The sequence below is a fragment of the Apostichopus japonicus genome, chromosome 8 (genome assembly GCF_037975245.1).
Source record: "Apostichopus japonicus isolate 1M-3 chromosome 8, ASM3797524v1, whole genome shotgun sequence".
In the NCBI taxonomy this organism is placed as follows: Eukaryota; Metazoa; Echinodermata; class Holothuroidea; order Aspidochirotida; family Stichopodidae; genus Apostichopus; species Apostichopus japonicus.
This window is the reverse complement of record NC_092568.1, coordinates 30,767,501-30,783,783: the sequence shown is the minus strand read 5'-3', so window position 1 is coordinate 30,783,783 and position 16,283 is coordinate 30,767,501. Positions and strand designations below refer to the sequence as shown.

General features: G+C 36.5%; 2 protein-coding genes across 2 annotated transcripts in view; one reads left to right on the top strand and one right to left on the bottom strand.

Annotated features, from left to right (window-relative positions):
- Positions 1–3,891: 3,891 nt before the first annotated feature.
- Positions 3,892–5,241, bottom strand: LOC139971545 (prolyl-tRNA synthetase associated domain-containing protein 1-like). Its single transcript, XM_071978111.1, has 2 exons — positions 5,075–5,241; positions 3,892–4,494 (listed from the first exon to the last, which is right to left on the bottom strand). The coding sequence occupies exons 1-2, from the start codon at positions 5,201–5,203 to the stop codon at positions 4,072–4,074; spliced, it is 552 nt and encodes a 183-aa protein (XP_071834212.1). The 5' UTR covers positions 5,204–5,241; the 3' UTR covers positions 3,892–4,071.
- A 5,147-nt stretch (positions 5,242–10,388) lies between these two features.
- Positions 10,389–16,283, top strand: part of LOC139971544 (thyrostimulin alpha-2 subunit-like) — a 14,050-nt gene continuing 8,155 nt past the window's right edge. Inside the window, exon 1 of the mRNA XM_071978110.1 lies at positions 10,389–10,733. The gene's annotated coding sequence lies outside the window, so the exon portion shown is untranslated. The remainder of the gene's footprint in view (positions 10,734–16,283) is intronic.

Genomic DNA, 16,283 nt, shown 5'->3' with positions numbered 1-16,283 from the left:
TACTAAAGAGAATGCAATGAACGGTAAATAAATGGAAGTGATAGAACCATTTGCATCTAAGCCCTTTTCTTAAAACAAAAATTTTCAAAAAGGGGACACCCCTCCCCTTACCCCCTACCCAAGACGGCGATCCACCGCTATGTGCCTGAAAATAGGGACAGAAAATTGACTCCCCCACCCCTCACCCCTAAAAAACTTATCTAATTTCGACTTGAAAATTTGAATCAATCTCCTTATGGAATAAACTATATAGTCATAAATTTATTCTTAAATTTACATCTCAAGGTAAAGTTGGAATCATATCCAAATCAAGATCACCACAATAAATGAAAATATAAAGAGAGAGAGAGTGATCGAGAGAGAAAGCAAAAAAAATCACTTTCATTGGTTATTCCGATGGCAGACAATTTCTGGTTTATTACGAGAAAAATTATTTCACATGTACTTGAAATGCCCATATCAAAATGTATTGCCCCTAAGTAACTCGAGATATCGGCTCAGGAGTTAGCTGTTGATGACAGGAAATGCGTGTAATTGACCAGCCCACGCAAATTGCCCAACCCCGGAAACTGTTTTATCGGTAATTTAAGAACATGATTGCAAAATGTGATCTTCTGTCCCGCAGGAGTCATTCGATTCTGTACTAACAGAAACTTGCACTTGTTTCTACTTCCTTAGATTGGCAATAATATCGCCGTACTCGGCGAATATAAGTGATTCATCGTATTTGGGTATTATGTTTCCTGTAACTCTTTAAAGTCAGGAGTTGTTTCAGATATGTTACTGTTTCTCTTCAGTAATTATAGACCTGAGCTACATCGTTTGTAACGGTCATATTAAGTGCTACGGCCACATAATTTTGAATGATCGATTAACCATGCATAGCCTTATTTTAATATTGATTTGTTGACTGATTTAGCTCCTCTGTTGGTGAAGTTAATGTGATTCATGAAGCCGAACTTCAACCTTTTTCTACAAATAGTTGCTGGGTTCTGCACGTGTATGAGCTGTCTTTGATGCATATAGTATAACTGAATATTCAGTTCATTTTCGAAGACCCAGTAAAGAAATGAAGAAAACATACGATCCTCAGTCGGGAGATAGTGGTTCATTCGGGGTATTTCCTTAAATACAGTCAGGCCTCTGAAGAAGATCCTGCTAGGATCGAAACGTCAGGCCCTCTTACTTTTACACGGTCAGGAAAGAATTAGACCACCAGTCCGGGGGTATCCCCCTTTAAAGTTTGACCCCAAAATTCAAAGAGTAGGCTTTTCAACAAAACCTTGCATTAAGACCTATAGCTACTTAGAGAACTGATTTCTAATCTCAATATACATGAGAATGCACGATTTGACTCATCCATTAAACATTCTTAATTAGTTTGTATTTAGTCTATTCCAATAATTTCATGAATACTATCAAGTATTTATTTGTAAACAATAATGTAACTATAAGGTTACTATATTGTACCGAATAAAATTTAGAAACTTACGTGGGCAACACCAAACTTTTACCACCCGGTTCGACCTTTTGAGATTGGATACACTGGCATGACTGAGAGAGGGTATTGGAGGTCCGGCGGGACAAAACCGTGATAGATGCAAGCAGTTTCAAATATTTATAGGCACTCGTAATGATTTCAGGCAAAGTTATATACCTTAGAAAGAGAAAATCAGGATAAAACAAAACTGTTAGCAAACTGCTTATCCACTCAGGAGTCTGAAAAAAGATAGTGTTTTAAATGTAGAGGGCCTGACGTTTTGATCCTAGCAGGATCTTCTTCAGGGGCTGAATGGAAGTTAGAAAGAAGAAATTATTTTCGGATGTATCCCAAGAGGCGAATGCCTGTGAGCTGCAACATTTTCAGATATTGAGTGACTTTCGAGCATAACAATAGATGTTAGAAAGAGAAATTCTTGTGATATTTCTTTCGAACATTACTCCTTCTTTCTTGTTTTTAGCAAATGATTTAGGGTGGACACCCCTCCCCCCCCCAGTATACATGCTCCTCGTTAATCAATATCCACCAATAAGGTCCATGGGAGGTTAAAATACAGCCTCCTTATAGGTGAATATTTTATCATTGTGCACCATTTTTTTTTTATGATAAACTAAATTTGCTTATTTGTGCGGTTGATATTTTCAGTTGGGGTGAAAGCCCGATATATCAAGTTTTAACGTAGTTTTGCTAATTAGATATTTTTTTTGTGTGTGACAAGGGTATGTATATTTTCGCTATGGAGAAGTATAGGGGCCATACTGCTTCTCGGCCTTGGTGGTTTGGGGAGGAGGGGAGGAAGGGATGAATCCCCCATTAAGTATGTAAGAAAAGACCCTTCGACCTGAAAAATGGCTTGTTTCAGCAATATAATAGTTTTAAAGTACCAACTGGTCGCCAATTTCACGGTTAACTACATTCAAGTTGCTGTACCAAACATGTAAATTCCACCAACACTCAACACTCAAAAATCGTATTATTCAGACTAAGAACGAGGACGAGAAATAAGGACGAATTTACATTAGTTTAGAATATCTGACTTCTTCTTTATTCAAGTGTTAAAGGTCATCAGTGTTTCCTCCAAATATGCTAGATGGCAAGTAATGGTCAGTCTTGCTGAAACTCCAACACACATTTTTTACGGCCGCTCTTCAAGAAGCTATCCATACTGCGATATTTCATGGGCTATTTTAGTAAACCTCAAAGGCTAGGATAAGAGCCTCTATGGACAGTTTTTTTTTTTAAACGTCTGGCCACTTTTAGTTTGTTAAAATATGGGACCAAAAATAATGATCCTATAGGAATATTTAGGTTTGCTATTTGATAGCAGTTACAACAACTGGGGACTAGAAAAATACTCTTTATATATACAAGTTGGCTATCTTAAACTGGACTGACTTAACTATGACCAAAGATATATTGCCAAAAGGGTTTGTTGTATATAGTCCAAGACTACACTTGAAATATATTGACAAAAATTACTGTAGCAAACAACCAGTAGAATAAACCCATTACCAACAAATTAGTGATAATATCAGTATTGTTACTAGGATTTTAAAAGTTGCGTCTCATCTTGCAAATGTTTGTGTCCGCTCAGAAAACTTTCGTCCCTGCAGTCCTCCATGAAAAACATGCTGGGCTCTATAGGAACACACAATTGTTAGTTATAATGACCCCTGAAAACACATAAGCTTGAGCGCAAACCTATAGTGATTGGTCTATGGTATGCATGAAAAAAAGGAAATGATGAAACCTGTTACCAATTTACAATAACAAACTTACTCTCAAATTCCAAAGTGAAAACTTTTGCTGCAGACTAGTGACCATATATGCAGGACTGGATGGGATACAATACACACCACTGTACTTTATACAACTCCCTTACAAAGTGTATGTGGAAATGTTTGAGGCTATGCATACGCATACACTATGCATACGCTGTGACTGTTGAAAATCGATGTAAAGTCAACTGAGTGTCCTGACAGAAAATGCCAGCATCAAAATATGTGTAAAATAATAATCAGTAAATTAATACGTATAGATATCTTGATGACGGGAGAAGAAGCCCCTAATAGGCCTAGTACTTTCTAAGACCTTTTATGAGCCGCTTTTGTTACATAGTTCATACCATTAGCAGTTAGCATCATTGACTATTTTAAGCATGAAAATCTCTGTTATGGAGATATTGTAAGCTTGGTACTAAAGCGACACAATTTGTGGTTGAGTGTTATGATATTATTCGTTTCAAACAATCATCTGTAGGATTGGAAGAAATTTTGTTTCTATTGAGAAGAAGTTGTGGCTTTTGAAATGAAAGAAAGATGCTGATTCAATAGTCTGTTTTGGTTTGTTTTGCATCTATAGGCCTAGTTGTGAGTGTGTGTACTTGGAGTAAAAAAAAAAAAGCTGCCACCGTCAAACGTTAGCAGTTTGAAGATTTGGTATCCCTGGCTAAAACATTTCCCAGGAAATGCAGAATCCTGCGTTTGTAACGATGCTGTAATATGGTGGAATACACATAAAATTATTCCCAGGCACTGTTGATGATGAAAAACATTGATTGTGATATTTTGCTATAAATTAACTAAAATTGGTTTGTGTCCTGTTGCTTCCCAAAATTTCATTAAATCCTCTGGTGTTATGCCTATTGTTGCTGAATTGACCATAGGATGGCCATATATCCTTTCATGTCCTCCATTGACAAAGTCAGAGTCCACCAAAAGTTTAACCTTCTGCTCCTTGTCATTAAAAACTGCAAACGGTGTAACACAACCTTGGCCAACACCCAGAGCTTCCTTCAGTAGTGATTCATCAGCAAAGCGAAATCCTCCGGGTGCCCCGACCTGTTTGGCCAAGTCTGATAGATTGACTGTAATCTCGTGCCTGGCAGTCAAGAGCCATAATCCTTTCTTCTTTTTGTCTTTCAGGAAAAGATTTTTGCTGACAGCTCCATTCAACTGCTGGACATATGGCAGCATAGCTTCAACAGTGAAGACCTGAAGAGGAAGATAAATACATGTAGTGTTCTTATCATTAACTTGTCACAATATATATTATAACAAAATTTCTTAATCTAATTAAATCTGATATTTTTGCCCTTTCAGCAACTATACTTTATTTGTATGTGAATGGGGAAGATCAATCTGGTTGCACTACAGGATGGACACACACTGAAGGTCCATCTCTTTATATCCATAGTGAATGCATACTTAAGCCGAATTAAAGGTTGGAGGCCTACAGTAGGCTCCTCAATGTCAAGTTTACGGAATTGTACTACTACTAGGAGGTAATGAGTACTAATGAGTGATAAAATATCTACATTTTTCTTTTTGTTGTCTATTTTCCATTTATATCATCTCTATATTATTTATTAATATTTATGTTTCCTTCTTCCAGCACACGCAGAGTGTGGTAATAACTACAAAATATATCATTGGTACTTGGTTCGTATCACATTGACACTGACAGGTACGTTGGGTAAATTTAGCGTATCTTAGCATAGTTGGGACTAGATGAGCGAAACTCAAGCAGTCAAAGACATAAAAATACATTTTGATTAAATCAAAATCTTCTGACCTCTGGATGTTCCACAGTAACTACATTGATAGACAATTTTTCGAAGAAATCTTCTAATTCTTTTCGGTTTCCAAGATTCATGTTGCCACTTCCAGGAGACATAGACGTGTCTGGTTTGCTTTCATCCATGTTACAGTAGGTAGTAAGTCACTAAAAGACTAAACATTCGCTTTGTGAAGATAGGGCCCGCCATTTGTGCAATAACTTTATTCGATCAACATAGGTTTAGTGTAGAGTTCCTATGAAGGAGATACCGTACTACTTCGACAATTTGTGAGACAAAAAAATGTACTAAAGTTGCTGCGCACCACATAAAGTTTTTATTTTATCTGTTACTGATTTACAAACTTTGTTCTTCTTTGATCCTGCGATCGGTTGCGTATATGCTTCTTGATACTAAAGCATATCGCAGGATCCATGGTTAAGGAGCAAGTCGTACATGGCCTGTTACTTGGCTTACATGTACTTGGCTAACATATCACAGCACTCTGTCTTTTTCTGGCGTCCGAATCAGTGTTGTCCATGCAGCAAGGTACAATGATTCAACACAACGTTAATAAGATCTGGTAATAAAGCAGCTCAATGATGATACTTTAAAGGAAACCTAACTTTTGACCTTTACAAACTCAATACCAACCACCAATGTAATTGACATCACATGCTATATGTGAATTGGTGTCTAAACATGTAGTATGTAAGAGACATTAACAAATTACCTTTTTACTTTACTTCATGTTTCGGAAGAAATTTAGACAGCCGAGTTATAAACGAATTACGTTAAAAAAAATAGATCTCACAAGACAGAGAAAGGACTTATTTCAAGGATGAATAAGTCACCCTTAGCTTCAGTCCCAATTTCAACCTCAGCGCCTAATCTCGACCTCAGCCCCAATCTCAACTTCAGCCCTAATCTCAACCTCAGCACCCTAAAATCGGAAATTTGACCATATGATCACGAGTTCGATGTGTCGATATTGTGAAGTATATTATTATTCCCATGTATATGCATACTACACTTGATCTTACACCAAGACCTCAAGTTCTTTTCATCTCTCAAGACAAGTTATAATGTGGCAAGTTCATAGAAATTGATAAGGATGGGTAAGTTGCATTGCCTCAAGAAGTACGGTATTGTATGGTACTACATGTGATGCAGTATTTCTCGGGTTAGGGTTAAACCCTAGGGGTTAACCCTAACCATAGGGTTTCCCGGTCCACAAGATACGTCATTCATTGGGCTGTATAATGCATGATGACATTGCTCGACATATTAAACTGTGTACAAACGGTTCTCTTGAGAAATACTGTCACGTGAGGATTGGATCTTATAGCAAACAGGTCGAAAGTATAGTTCTTGCCATATATATATATATGCTTATGACGACCATTTACGAGTTTGCTTTGAGGATATGATACAGAGGTTGCAGTATATGGGACGCCGAAAAAGAAAATATGATGAGCCGTGTACCCACTGGTATGTACAAACTGTAAATCTTTACTGTGTTCACTGCCTTTACTTATACAATAGAAGTATTACCTCAAGGTAATACATATCTGGTTATCTTGTTGGCGTTCCATACTTCATAAATAATTATGACCTCATCCACATGTGCTATATCGAGAGAGTATCGCATTTGTAAGTGATAGCCTATAAAAAATTATTCCCTTGCCATCAATGTCACTCCGTTCCCAATGGTCACGTCTGCAGTTCCCGGAATAAATCAACCATTTAGAAGAAATAGATACACAGTAATACGTCATTGGTGGCCTTTATGATGCACCAATTTATTAATTGATGAAAAAATATGTGTTTACAAAAACAAAAATATTTTAGGCGTTCCCAAGATATATAAACATCTTTCTATTATTTACTAGTTCTGATACTGAATCAAGAAAGTGAAGGAAAACATGAATTTCGACACTAACTATTTATCGGAAGCATTTGACAATTTATTACCAGAAACTCTATTATTTATGACCTCCTTCCATTGTTCTCAAAATAATCCGTTATTGTGATCGATTACAATATGTCTCTGCAGGTTCTTGCATTAAAAAATAGTTTCATTGATATAACAATAAAACGTGAAAGCTGTGACGTCATTTGTGGCGTACAGTCTTGTATTCCCTCGAGTAGATATGCAAATGACTGTCCGTTGGGATATCAATAGACAAGTCATACCAAGAAAACACGCTTCAGAATTCTCGAGACTAATTTCAAATTTGTTGTTTACATCTCTCTGAAGCACTAGAGTGCGTACAACAAAGCATCACAGAGGATACACATGTGATGTGTGCAGTGTGCGCGCGTTTATATGAATCGGTGGAGAGAGGGTGAAGTTTATGGGGGTCGGTAGAAGTGGGCACGGTTGAGGGTGAGACCAAACGTAAGATGATAGATCAGAGAAAGTTAAGGAGAGAAACTCTCTAATGTAATGCATTTAACTACTAAAGCCACTACAGTTCTTCGAATGCATGTTACGAAATATTGAACTTCCCGTGCTTCTGTTTAAAGCGACGTTCTATATACGATTGATCGATAGCTTCACCAATCCTACAAATTATTATAATAGGATTATGATCGATCAATGTAATCCTCTATCTTCCTAGATTTTGTTCCCTCCAAAATAATGTCTAAATAATGTATGTGTGTGTGTGTAATTGTATATGTATATGTAATTAAATTAAATTAAAGACCTATATTATTGTGTCATTTGGGCATAATAATTAACAACTTCTTTAAGTTCCCATTTAAGTGCACATTTAGGCCTAGTTATTGAGGTCTCCAGTTTTCGGGGCACAGATGGCATGTGAATGGGCATTTCCTGGTATTCAAATGTAGAGTGTTTAGGTTGTGGCGATAAAATAGTGTTGTTAATTCCTTTTGGATGTGTTTATTCTGGAAACATGTGTCACGTTTGTGTCACGTTTTATTACCAGGAATCATATAAAGCCCACCGATGTTACATTTACCTTGTTAATATAAACGGCGTATTTGCAGTATATTTGTTTGTTAACGGATAAACATATAATGTCGTTTGGCTCTCGTTTATTTGTCTACAATTTATGATCAGACCATATAAACGTCGCGTTGTCACTTCCTGTGATACACACAATCAATTCAGGGACAACACCGTCTAATAAAGTAACGGAAAAATAACCGACAAATAACGCTATGAAGTAAATCTCTCTGTGAAGTATTAGAACGATTTTACACAATAGATTTGATAGAATTGATCTTTGTGTGTCTTTGTTTCTATTAACTGGTTATAATGTTAACCTGTATTCTCTGTATAACTGTCTGACATCATGGTTTCCCCTTTGAAAGATAATATCCACGCCGGGAAAGCTTTACGTTATAGTGTCAGGTTTAGATCTTTTTACCACAAATATAGTGACTTTTTAACATACTCATCCCCTCTGGGACATGATTACATATTTATCCCCCGTGACCTGATTTCATAATTATTCCCAGTGACCTACTTTACATATTGATTCTTAATGCGGTGACCTAAAATGTTTATTATCTCATAGCTTCCATAGGGACAATGAGATATTGTAAAGTCCTTTGACCTGGACCATATTCAGCTATGTCAGTTGCCATAGCAATAGTTGGCATGGTAATGGTTAATTTAATTTTCCTGAGTAGCTATACTCTTGGGGGGGGGGGGGGCACCCATGGGTTAGACCATGACGGAAGGAGGGGTCAAACGTGTCCATGTGGGTGTGCGTGTTTCATTGTGCAACTGTGTGTGTGTGTGTGTCTGTGTGTCTAATTTGTATGTATGTATGTATATGTGATCTTCCCGCAAGCAGGAACTCGCGAAAGAAGCCATGGAGGCTTGTAGACTCGCAAGCTGACCGAAGCCAATCTCTCGGCACACATCCATTTAACGTCCATGTCAGGAAGTTGTTATTGAACAACACCCTTGCCAGACGACACACATTGCTGTCGGCGGGGAATCGAACCGGGGATCTCATGACTGGGAGACGCCGGCGTTAACCACTAGGCTATACACTCCGCCTGTGTGTCTAAAACTCCTCCTAAACGATTGGGCCGATTGTTTTCAAACTTGTAGCGAGTTTCTGCTTTGATTCCAAGGGGAACCATTGAATTGACATGGAACCTTCACAGCCTGTCATAGAAATGTCAAGTAGGCCACTGTCAAAATGTGTGATTGCCATGGGAACCGAGGTCAAATGTCACGTGGTAAAAGGTCAAATTTATAGTTTAAGCGCAATTTTTTGTCAAAACTCCTCCTAAACGGCACGGCCGATTTCCTTTAAAACTTGGTGGGAATGTTTCCCCAGGGTTCACCCATGTGTCCCACAGATCCCCAGAAAAAAAATTAGTTGTTCATTTGAAATCAGCGTTTGCTTGCGACGAGATATGCAACTCGGTGGATTGCCCCTTTGTTAACCATGCACTGACCTTATTATATATGTTTTAACAATTATGCAGTGATCTTATTACATATGTTTAAACCATGCTGCGACCTTATAACATATTTATTCACCACTCAGTGATCTTATTGCATATTTATTCACCACACAGTGACCTTATTACATATTTATTCACCACACAGTGACCTTATTTCATATTTATTCCTCAAGCAGTGACCTTATAACATATTTATCCTCAGTGACCTTTGACATATTTATTCACCCAGCAGTGTCCTTATTACATATTTGTCCTCAGTGACCTTATTACATATTTATTCCTCATGAAGTGACCTTATTATATAATAGCATTACAATTAGTTTCAGTTAGCTATACCGACAAGGATTACACATGGCAAAGTTATTACCATGTTAATAGATCTGGCAAGATCTACTCATTTAATTGCGACTGCGAGTCTATTAAAATTTATCCCGTAAGAAAGACAGAAAGAAAGGAAATACACAAAAGCGAAGAAACAGTCCGAGTGCTTTTGTTTGTAATTATTTTACAGGGATTAACCATTTAATAATGATACGTAGCTAGCCTTCGATAACCCTTCAGGGGGAGACGATCTCCTGTAACTAAATTTCCATCATGGACCTGTCAAGGATGAGTGATAAAATGTCATCCTGACAAGATCTACTAATCAAATAGCGACCTGCCTATCGATCAAACTTATGCCGTATATACTGTACGTCACCGGCTGGTTAATCCAAGGACACCCAGCTGTGACGAAAGCAGGTGTGTATTATACACTCTACGATAATTTTGTAATCTGAAAATACGCCCTCTTTAAATCGTGGCAGGTATCTTGTTGTTCTTCTCTCTTTTTTTTCTTAAAGAATTTAAAATTTAGACAATTCGTTGCTAAGGATGAGAATTCGCAGACTTATTGAGGGTAATACAAAGAATGACGTAAATATGTAAGAATAAACATGACTACACTTTGAACAAGCTTCTATTTACACTGTAAACTTCTTGTGTGCTTGGAGTAAACTGTTAAATCTGCTACAATATGAACTTTGATCCAATTCCAATAAATAGTTTTCTATACGCATGTGCCTGTTTAAAATCTCACTGGATAATCAACCGGAGCTGTTTCTTTTTCTTGATGGTACCATTCACAAGAGTCTGTAAGAATCAACACTGAGAATTATCAGCAGACGACAAGTGCAAAGTTTGCATCGGTTAAACGTGGATATTTCCCCCGCGATCCAGAAGGTAAGTAGAAAACTAAAATTGTTGTCTATTTATTTAAATTGAAGTGTTCGAATATATTGTTACTTAAGACCCTCTGCATGAAAATAGTTACCGTACAAGATCTTATTAAAGTGCATTGATCCAAAGAATAAAAACAAGTTTATATGTCATTTTGTGTATAAAGTAAAGTATAGGCTTTCAAGTGGTAATGATGTAAGAATTTATAGAATGAGACGCGAGTATAAAAGAAGTGAGTTAACAACTGCAGGTCATTAACTCAGCTATTAAGTAGCTAATTAAACATATCGAACACGGAGGAACTGTCGGGTCTTTTTGAGGGGGAAGGCTAGAGAGGGGCTGGTGGCGGGATCGGGGGGGGGTAGGGGGACGGAGCGCGGTTGGTCAGTGGTAAATGCTTTCGCTATAAATACAAAAGTATACACGGGGTGAGTACATGTCGTCAGATGTTAGAGGTACAGAAATAAGTATGCATGAGATTTATCATTACTTATTCCGGTCCATGCAAATTTTAATAAGTTGGGTAATAAAGGGGTCGATTTGCAAGCACGAAATCTTTCAGGTTCTTCAACGAATTTCGGTGAAAACTTAATAAATGCAAACTCAAGAATGAAATAGAATTAGGCAAGTAGACTCAATATTATCAAAATGATAAATGTCGACTCACAGAGAATTTAAAACAATTTTTTTATGGCGAAACGATGATAGAAATGAACCGTTATTAAACCAGATGTTAAGTATTGGAATAATCTGGTCATATTTGCATTGTTTTAAACGGCTCCTCGTCTCTGAAAAATATTGACGCAAAATGTATTTTCCGTTACCTGTATTATTGTTACACCATACAACATATACATTATATACAGTAATATTGAGATTGCGTATGTTAATAGGCCTATATCTATCACAATTTGAATATAAAACTATGAAGTGATTTTTTTTGGTATTCGAAAGATGATGTAAAAGGTGAAAATTTACCATGTCAGACGCCCATAGATTTTACCGTTCACATCCTCCTCCCCCCCCCCACCCTCCCCTTCCTCAAAAAAATTCAAGGTATATCTTTCGTATCGGTTAGGCCCTGAGTTTATGCAAAAGGTGTGAATTTCAGATATAGTCCAAATAAAAATGGAATCATATTTCTATGCCGGATTTATTAAAGTATGATACACCTTTAAAAAATTGTCAGAGCTACAACGTCTACTGCTTAGATATATTGCTTACTTTAATTATTTGATAAATTCATAGTCTTATCAATAATTACGCTACAAAAAGATACGTTTTGCGCTTCATAACAGTGTTGCCATGAATTAAATCACACGCCTTAAATTGAGTTTGAAAACAATATGAAATACATTGTGAAAATATAATGAAGGAGAGAGAACTTTTGTGTTAATTTGTCTAGTCGGTTTTTATGCTGCTTCTGAAGAGCTGTCCTTTTAAAAGGATGACTTCAGATTCCAAATTAATTTTGATATTTTATAGATTGTTAATATCCATATCCACTGGTATCAATTCAGTTTGTATTTCTATATATAACAATATTTAATTTTTTAGAAATATCGCTTTAAACAGCTGCAGTGGTTCAGCAGTTTAAGTGGGTGAACTTTATACTGTAAAACACAGAAATTTAGCTCAGTTCCTCAGACGGGGTAACACGAAATCCAACAGGAAAGCATAAAACTTTTATGGCCCTCCCCGAATGGCATGTTTTATACAATGTGCTTCAAAATGATCAAGGGACAAATGGTGCTGAATGTCACGCGAACGTGCTGGTTGGTTATGTGAAGTTCAAAGAACATGTTTTGGTTGAGTTTTTTAATCAAATTTATAATGCAATCGATGAAAATTTCACATTGAGGACTGTAATGAGGAGCTGACGTCATCATCAGTCTAGCCTTATAGGAGCATACGAGAGATTTAACATAATTTAAAGGTGAACATCTTGAAAACCGCAACAGCAATAGAACATCTTCCAGCTTTCAAGTTTTTTTCGAGGACTATAACAAATTAAGCCTTAAAGTATGTCTGCAGTCATCCTGTAATGTTGCAATGGGATAAGACTAGACTATTTGAAGGGTTTCAACTCCTAATACGTTATATTTTCGAATATCGATTTTGTAAGATCCCCTTAGGCGAATTAGGCGACCGGTTTAGTCTATGTAATAATTTGTTGGACAAAATAGACAGACATCAACCGCTTCCACCCCCCCCCCACCCCCTTTGACAAGAAAATAGTCCCATCGATAAAACGGATGAACTTAAAGACTACACACACACACAAAAAAAACTATTATATAATCTTTTCATTCTTTCTTCATTTGTATTTACTTTGTTTCTAACATTTGGTGTTGTTGTTATTACTATTATTGTTATTGTTGTTCTCCAGCGATGTATCAAAATAAGAATACACTGTCCACTTTGATGTTTAATCTGCACGTCTTTATGTCTGAATGTATGTGTGTCTGTCCGTCTGTTGGAAGAATTGAATCCAAATATCGTCAATAAACCAATGCCAGGTAATTTTCTACAGTAATGTCATACGGGGATTTTTTTCATTTTTTTTTAGCTGCATCAGAAACAAAAAGAAGACAAAGGATATATTGTCTTAACCAATAAAGAATTTGGTATATATAATTTGCATTTATTGGAAAAATGGGCCTCTAAATTTTCCTCTTTGGCAGGGTGATAAGGTTAACTATCCGAATGTCGATAAAAATTACAATCAACAATCCAAGGTTAATTTTTATAGACTGGTGTAAACTGTCATCAAATTTCTGACAAGACTTACGGACAAGCAATAATTACAAAGAATTGAACACACTGTATATTAAGACAGAATAAAAGATCTCTGAGTGAACACACTGTATTCAGACAGATTAAAAGATCTCTGAGTAAACACACTTTATTAATACAGAATAAAAGATCTCTGAGTGAACAAACTGTATATTAAGACAGAATAAGATATCTCTAAGTGAACACACTGCATTAAGACAAAATTAAGATCTCTAAGTGAACACACTGTATATTAAGACAGAATAAAATATCTCTGAGAGAACACACTGTATTAAGACAGAATAAAAGATCTCTAAGTGAACACACTGTATATTAAGACAGAATAAAATATCTCTAAGTGAAGACACTGTATTAAGACAAAATATAAGATCTCTAAGTGAACACAATGTATTAAGACAGAATAAAAGTTCTCAGAGTGAGCACACTGTATTCAAATAAAAGAAAAGATCTCTGAGTGAGCACACTGTATTGAGACAGAAGAAAAATATCTCTGAGTGTTTGAAGTAAAGAAAGAAAGCTGGAGCGAGCCCATTATAACGAGATGTATAAGTGAAGTTAGTTAAGAAAGTATCTGAACTTAGAAATAAACGTATGGCCAAAAAGAAAAGAAAAAGAGAGAGCAAAATACCATGTTATGAATTTTGAATCAATCGGACTTTCATACATAATGTAATCAATATTTCGTGTTATCAGGTTTGTAAAATGAAGTATAAAGTGACATGAAGCAAAACAAAATGATATTAAAATAAAAAATGTGGAGGGGGTGAGGTGGGGGGGGGGAGTAAGACATTTCAACGAAATGCCACGAGCTGAGCTGCCTTAAGGGAGTTTTCATTTAACGCAACACTTAAAGGAGACGTTTGTGAAACGGCTCCGCGCACATTCAAGTAAAACCCTTCTTGATAATGTGGATTCGTAAAGTCAACAAATAACTTAAAAATGTGAAATTAATTTATCAGTTAGTTTGCAAATTATTGAGCTTGACCAACAATAGTATATTCAATAACGAAAACTTACATAAATTATATATTTTTTTCAAAACATCAACCCTCTGTTCAGTTACATAACATGATTAAATGGTTTGGTTTGGAAATCATTTCCAGCAAACAATTTCATCAACACGTTTTTATAGGCAAAATTTTTTTTTGTTCAAATGATTCGGAATTTTCTTGCTCAAAGAGAGTGAATGAGTGAGACAGGGCAAAATAAGGAGCGAGTGAGAGAAAGGGAGATGGGGGTTGGTGAGGGAGTGAGAAGGCGAGTGGAATTTACCAGGCTATAATTTGAAGCAAAACTGAAAAAAATATTCGTACTCTAAAACTCTCACCCACCTTATAAACCTCTTCTTATGAAAGCTACCTCGTATACAACTACCCACATCAATTCCATAAAGCGTGAAACGATTTATCTTGGTTCCAGAAAATCAAGCTAACAGACAAAGCGTAAAAAGTGTGTCACTAATTAATTCAATTGGATTGCTTGAATTATCGACGAAGCGAACTGACTGTGATAACAAGACCTTGAATAATACCCAAATTAAAGAAGTAGCCTACACCTTTACCTTGTTATAGAATTACAGAATATACACCACCGAGTTCATTGAGCTTAAGTAAAGCGAGTCTTCTTTGTCAAGTTTTCCTCGACCATAGAGATATCTCTAGGCAGTTTATCTATACTTGAGATGAATGTCTATAAATTAGGGGGAAACTGTTCTGTTTTATCCCCCTAACTGAGCAGAATTCAAATGTCAAAGTGGATAATTTGAATACAAAACAAAGATAAAAATCAAGCCCATTTGTGTATAATCACGTTGCATATATCTAGGCCGTGAGGTGTTGTTTTGGTACTATTTGTCCGAAACATTGCAACCAATACACCACCCACCTACCTAGACGCATATACCAGGAATGGTGTCAACTTTAATATCCAATAATAAATTTGATATATTTTATTGGATCATCTCCAGATCAAAAATAAAAGCCGAAGTAGAGAAATCAAATGTCTACATGCTTGAATAAAATTGAAGGGCCAACTAAAGTTTGGTACCACATGGTATCCGAAAGTACCCAAGCAACACACAGATCGGAATACAAAATGTCAATATAGTACCAAATTGTAACATTTGCTATACCCTATTGTCATTATATACCCTCATATAACCACCAGAGATTAAAACGAGCGCATGCGTGACACTTCATTTGAAATTATGCAACAGTCTGTTGTGTCTCGTCCTCGCAAAGTACCTCAAAATGTAATACATTGGATCACCACTTAGGACTGAAAAGCTCAGTTATTAGAGTACAGGTTTTGCAGGAGGTAACATCCTCCCCCCCCCCTCCCACCCAACACTCTCAACCGTTTGTTATCAAATGCCATCCTACGTCTTTTACTAAATTTCGTGATTTCGAAGCCAATTTTGTTTTCGATGATCGCCTAACAAACAAATAAAGAAGGCATGAGAGGAAGTTGAATTTTTTCAATAATCTTCTGGAAGTTTGAAAAGAGCAATTCTGCAAGATATGATTAATATGTGGGAATTCTCGCTTACGAATTGTACTTATAACAATGCTTTGTTTCCTTTTTAACGTCTCCCAGGGTTTGGTAATAATACTCTTGAAATTTCACAGAGTTGTCAAAGAGAGGCGACCCTGCCTCTCACAGGCACACGATTAATCACTGGGATTATTGTTCTCCTTATACCTAGGAGATGAAGAGAAGCGAGAGCAAAACCAATTAACTCACCATTCAACGGATCAG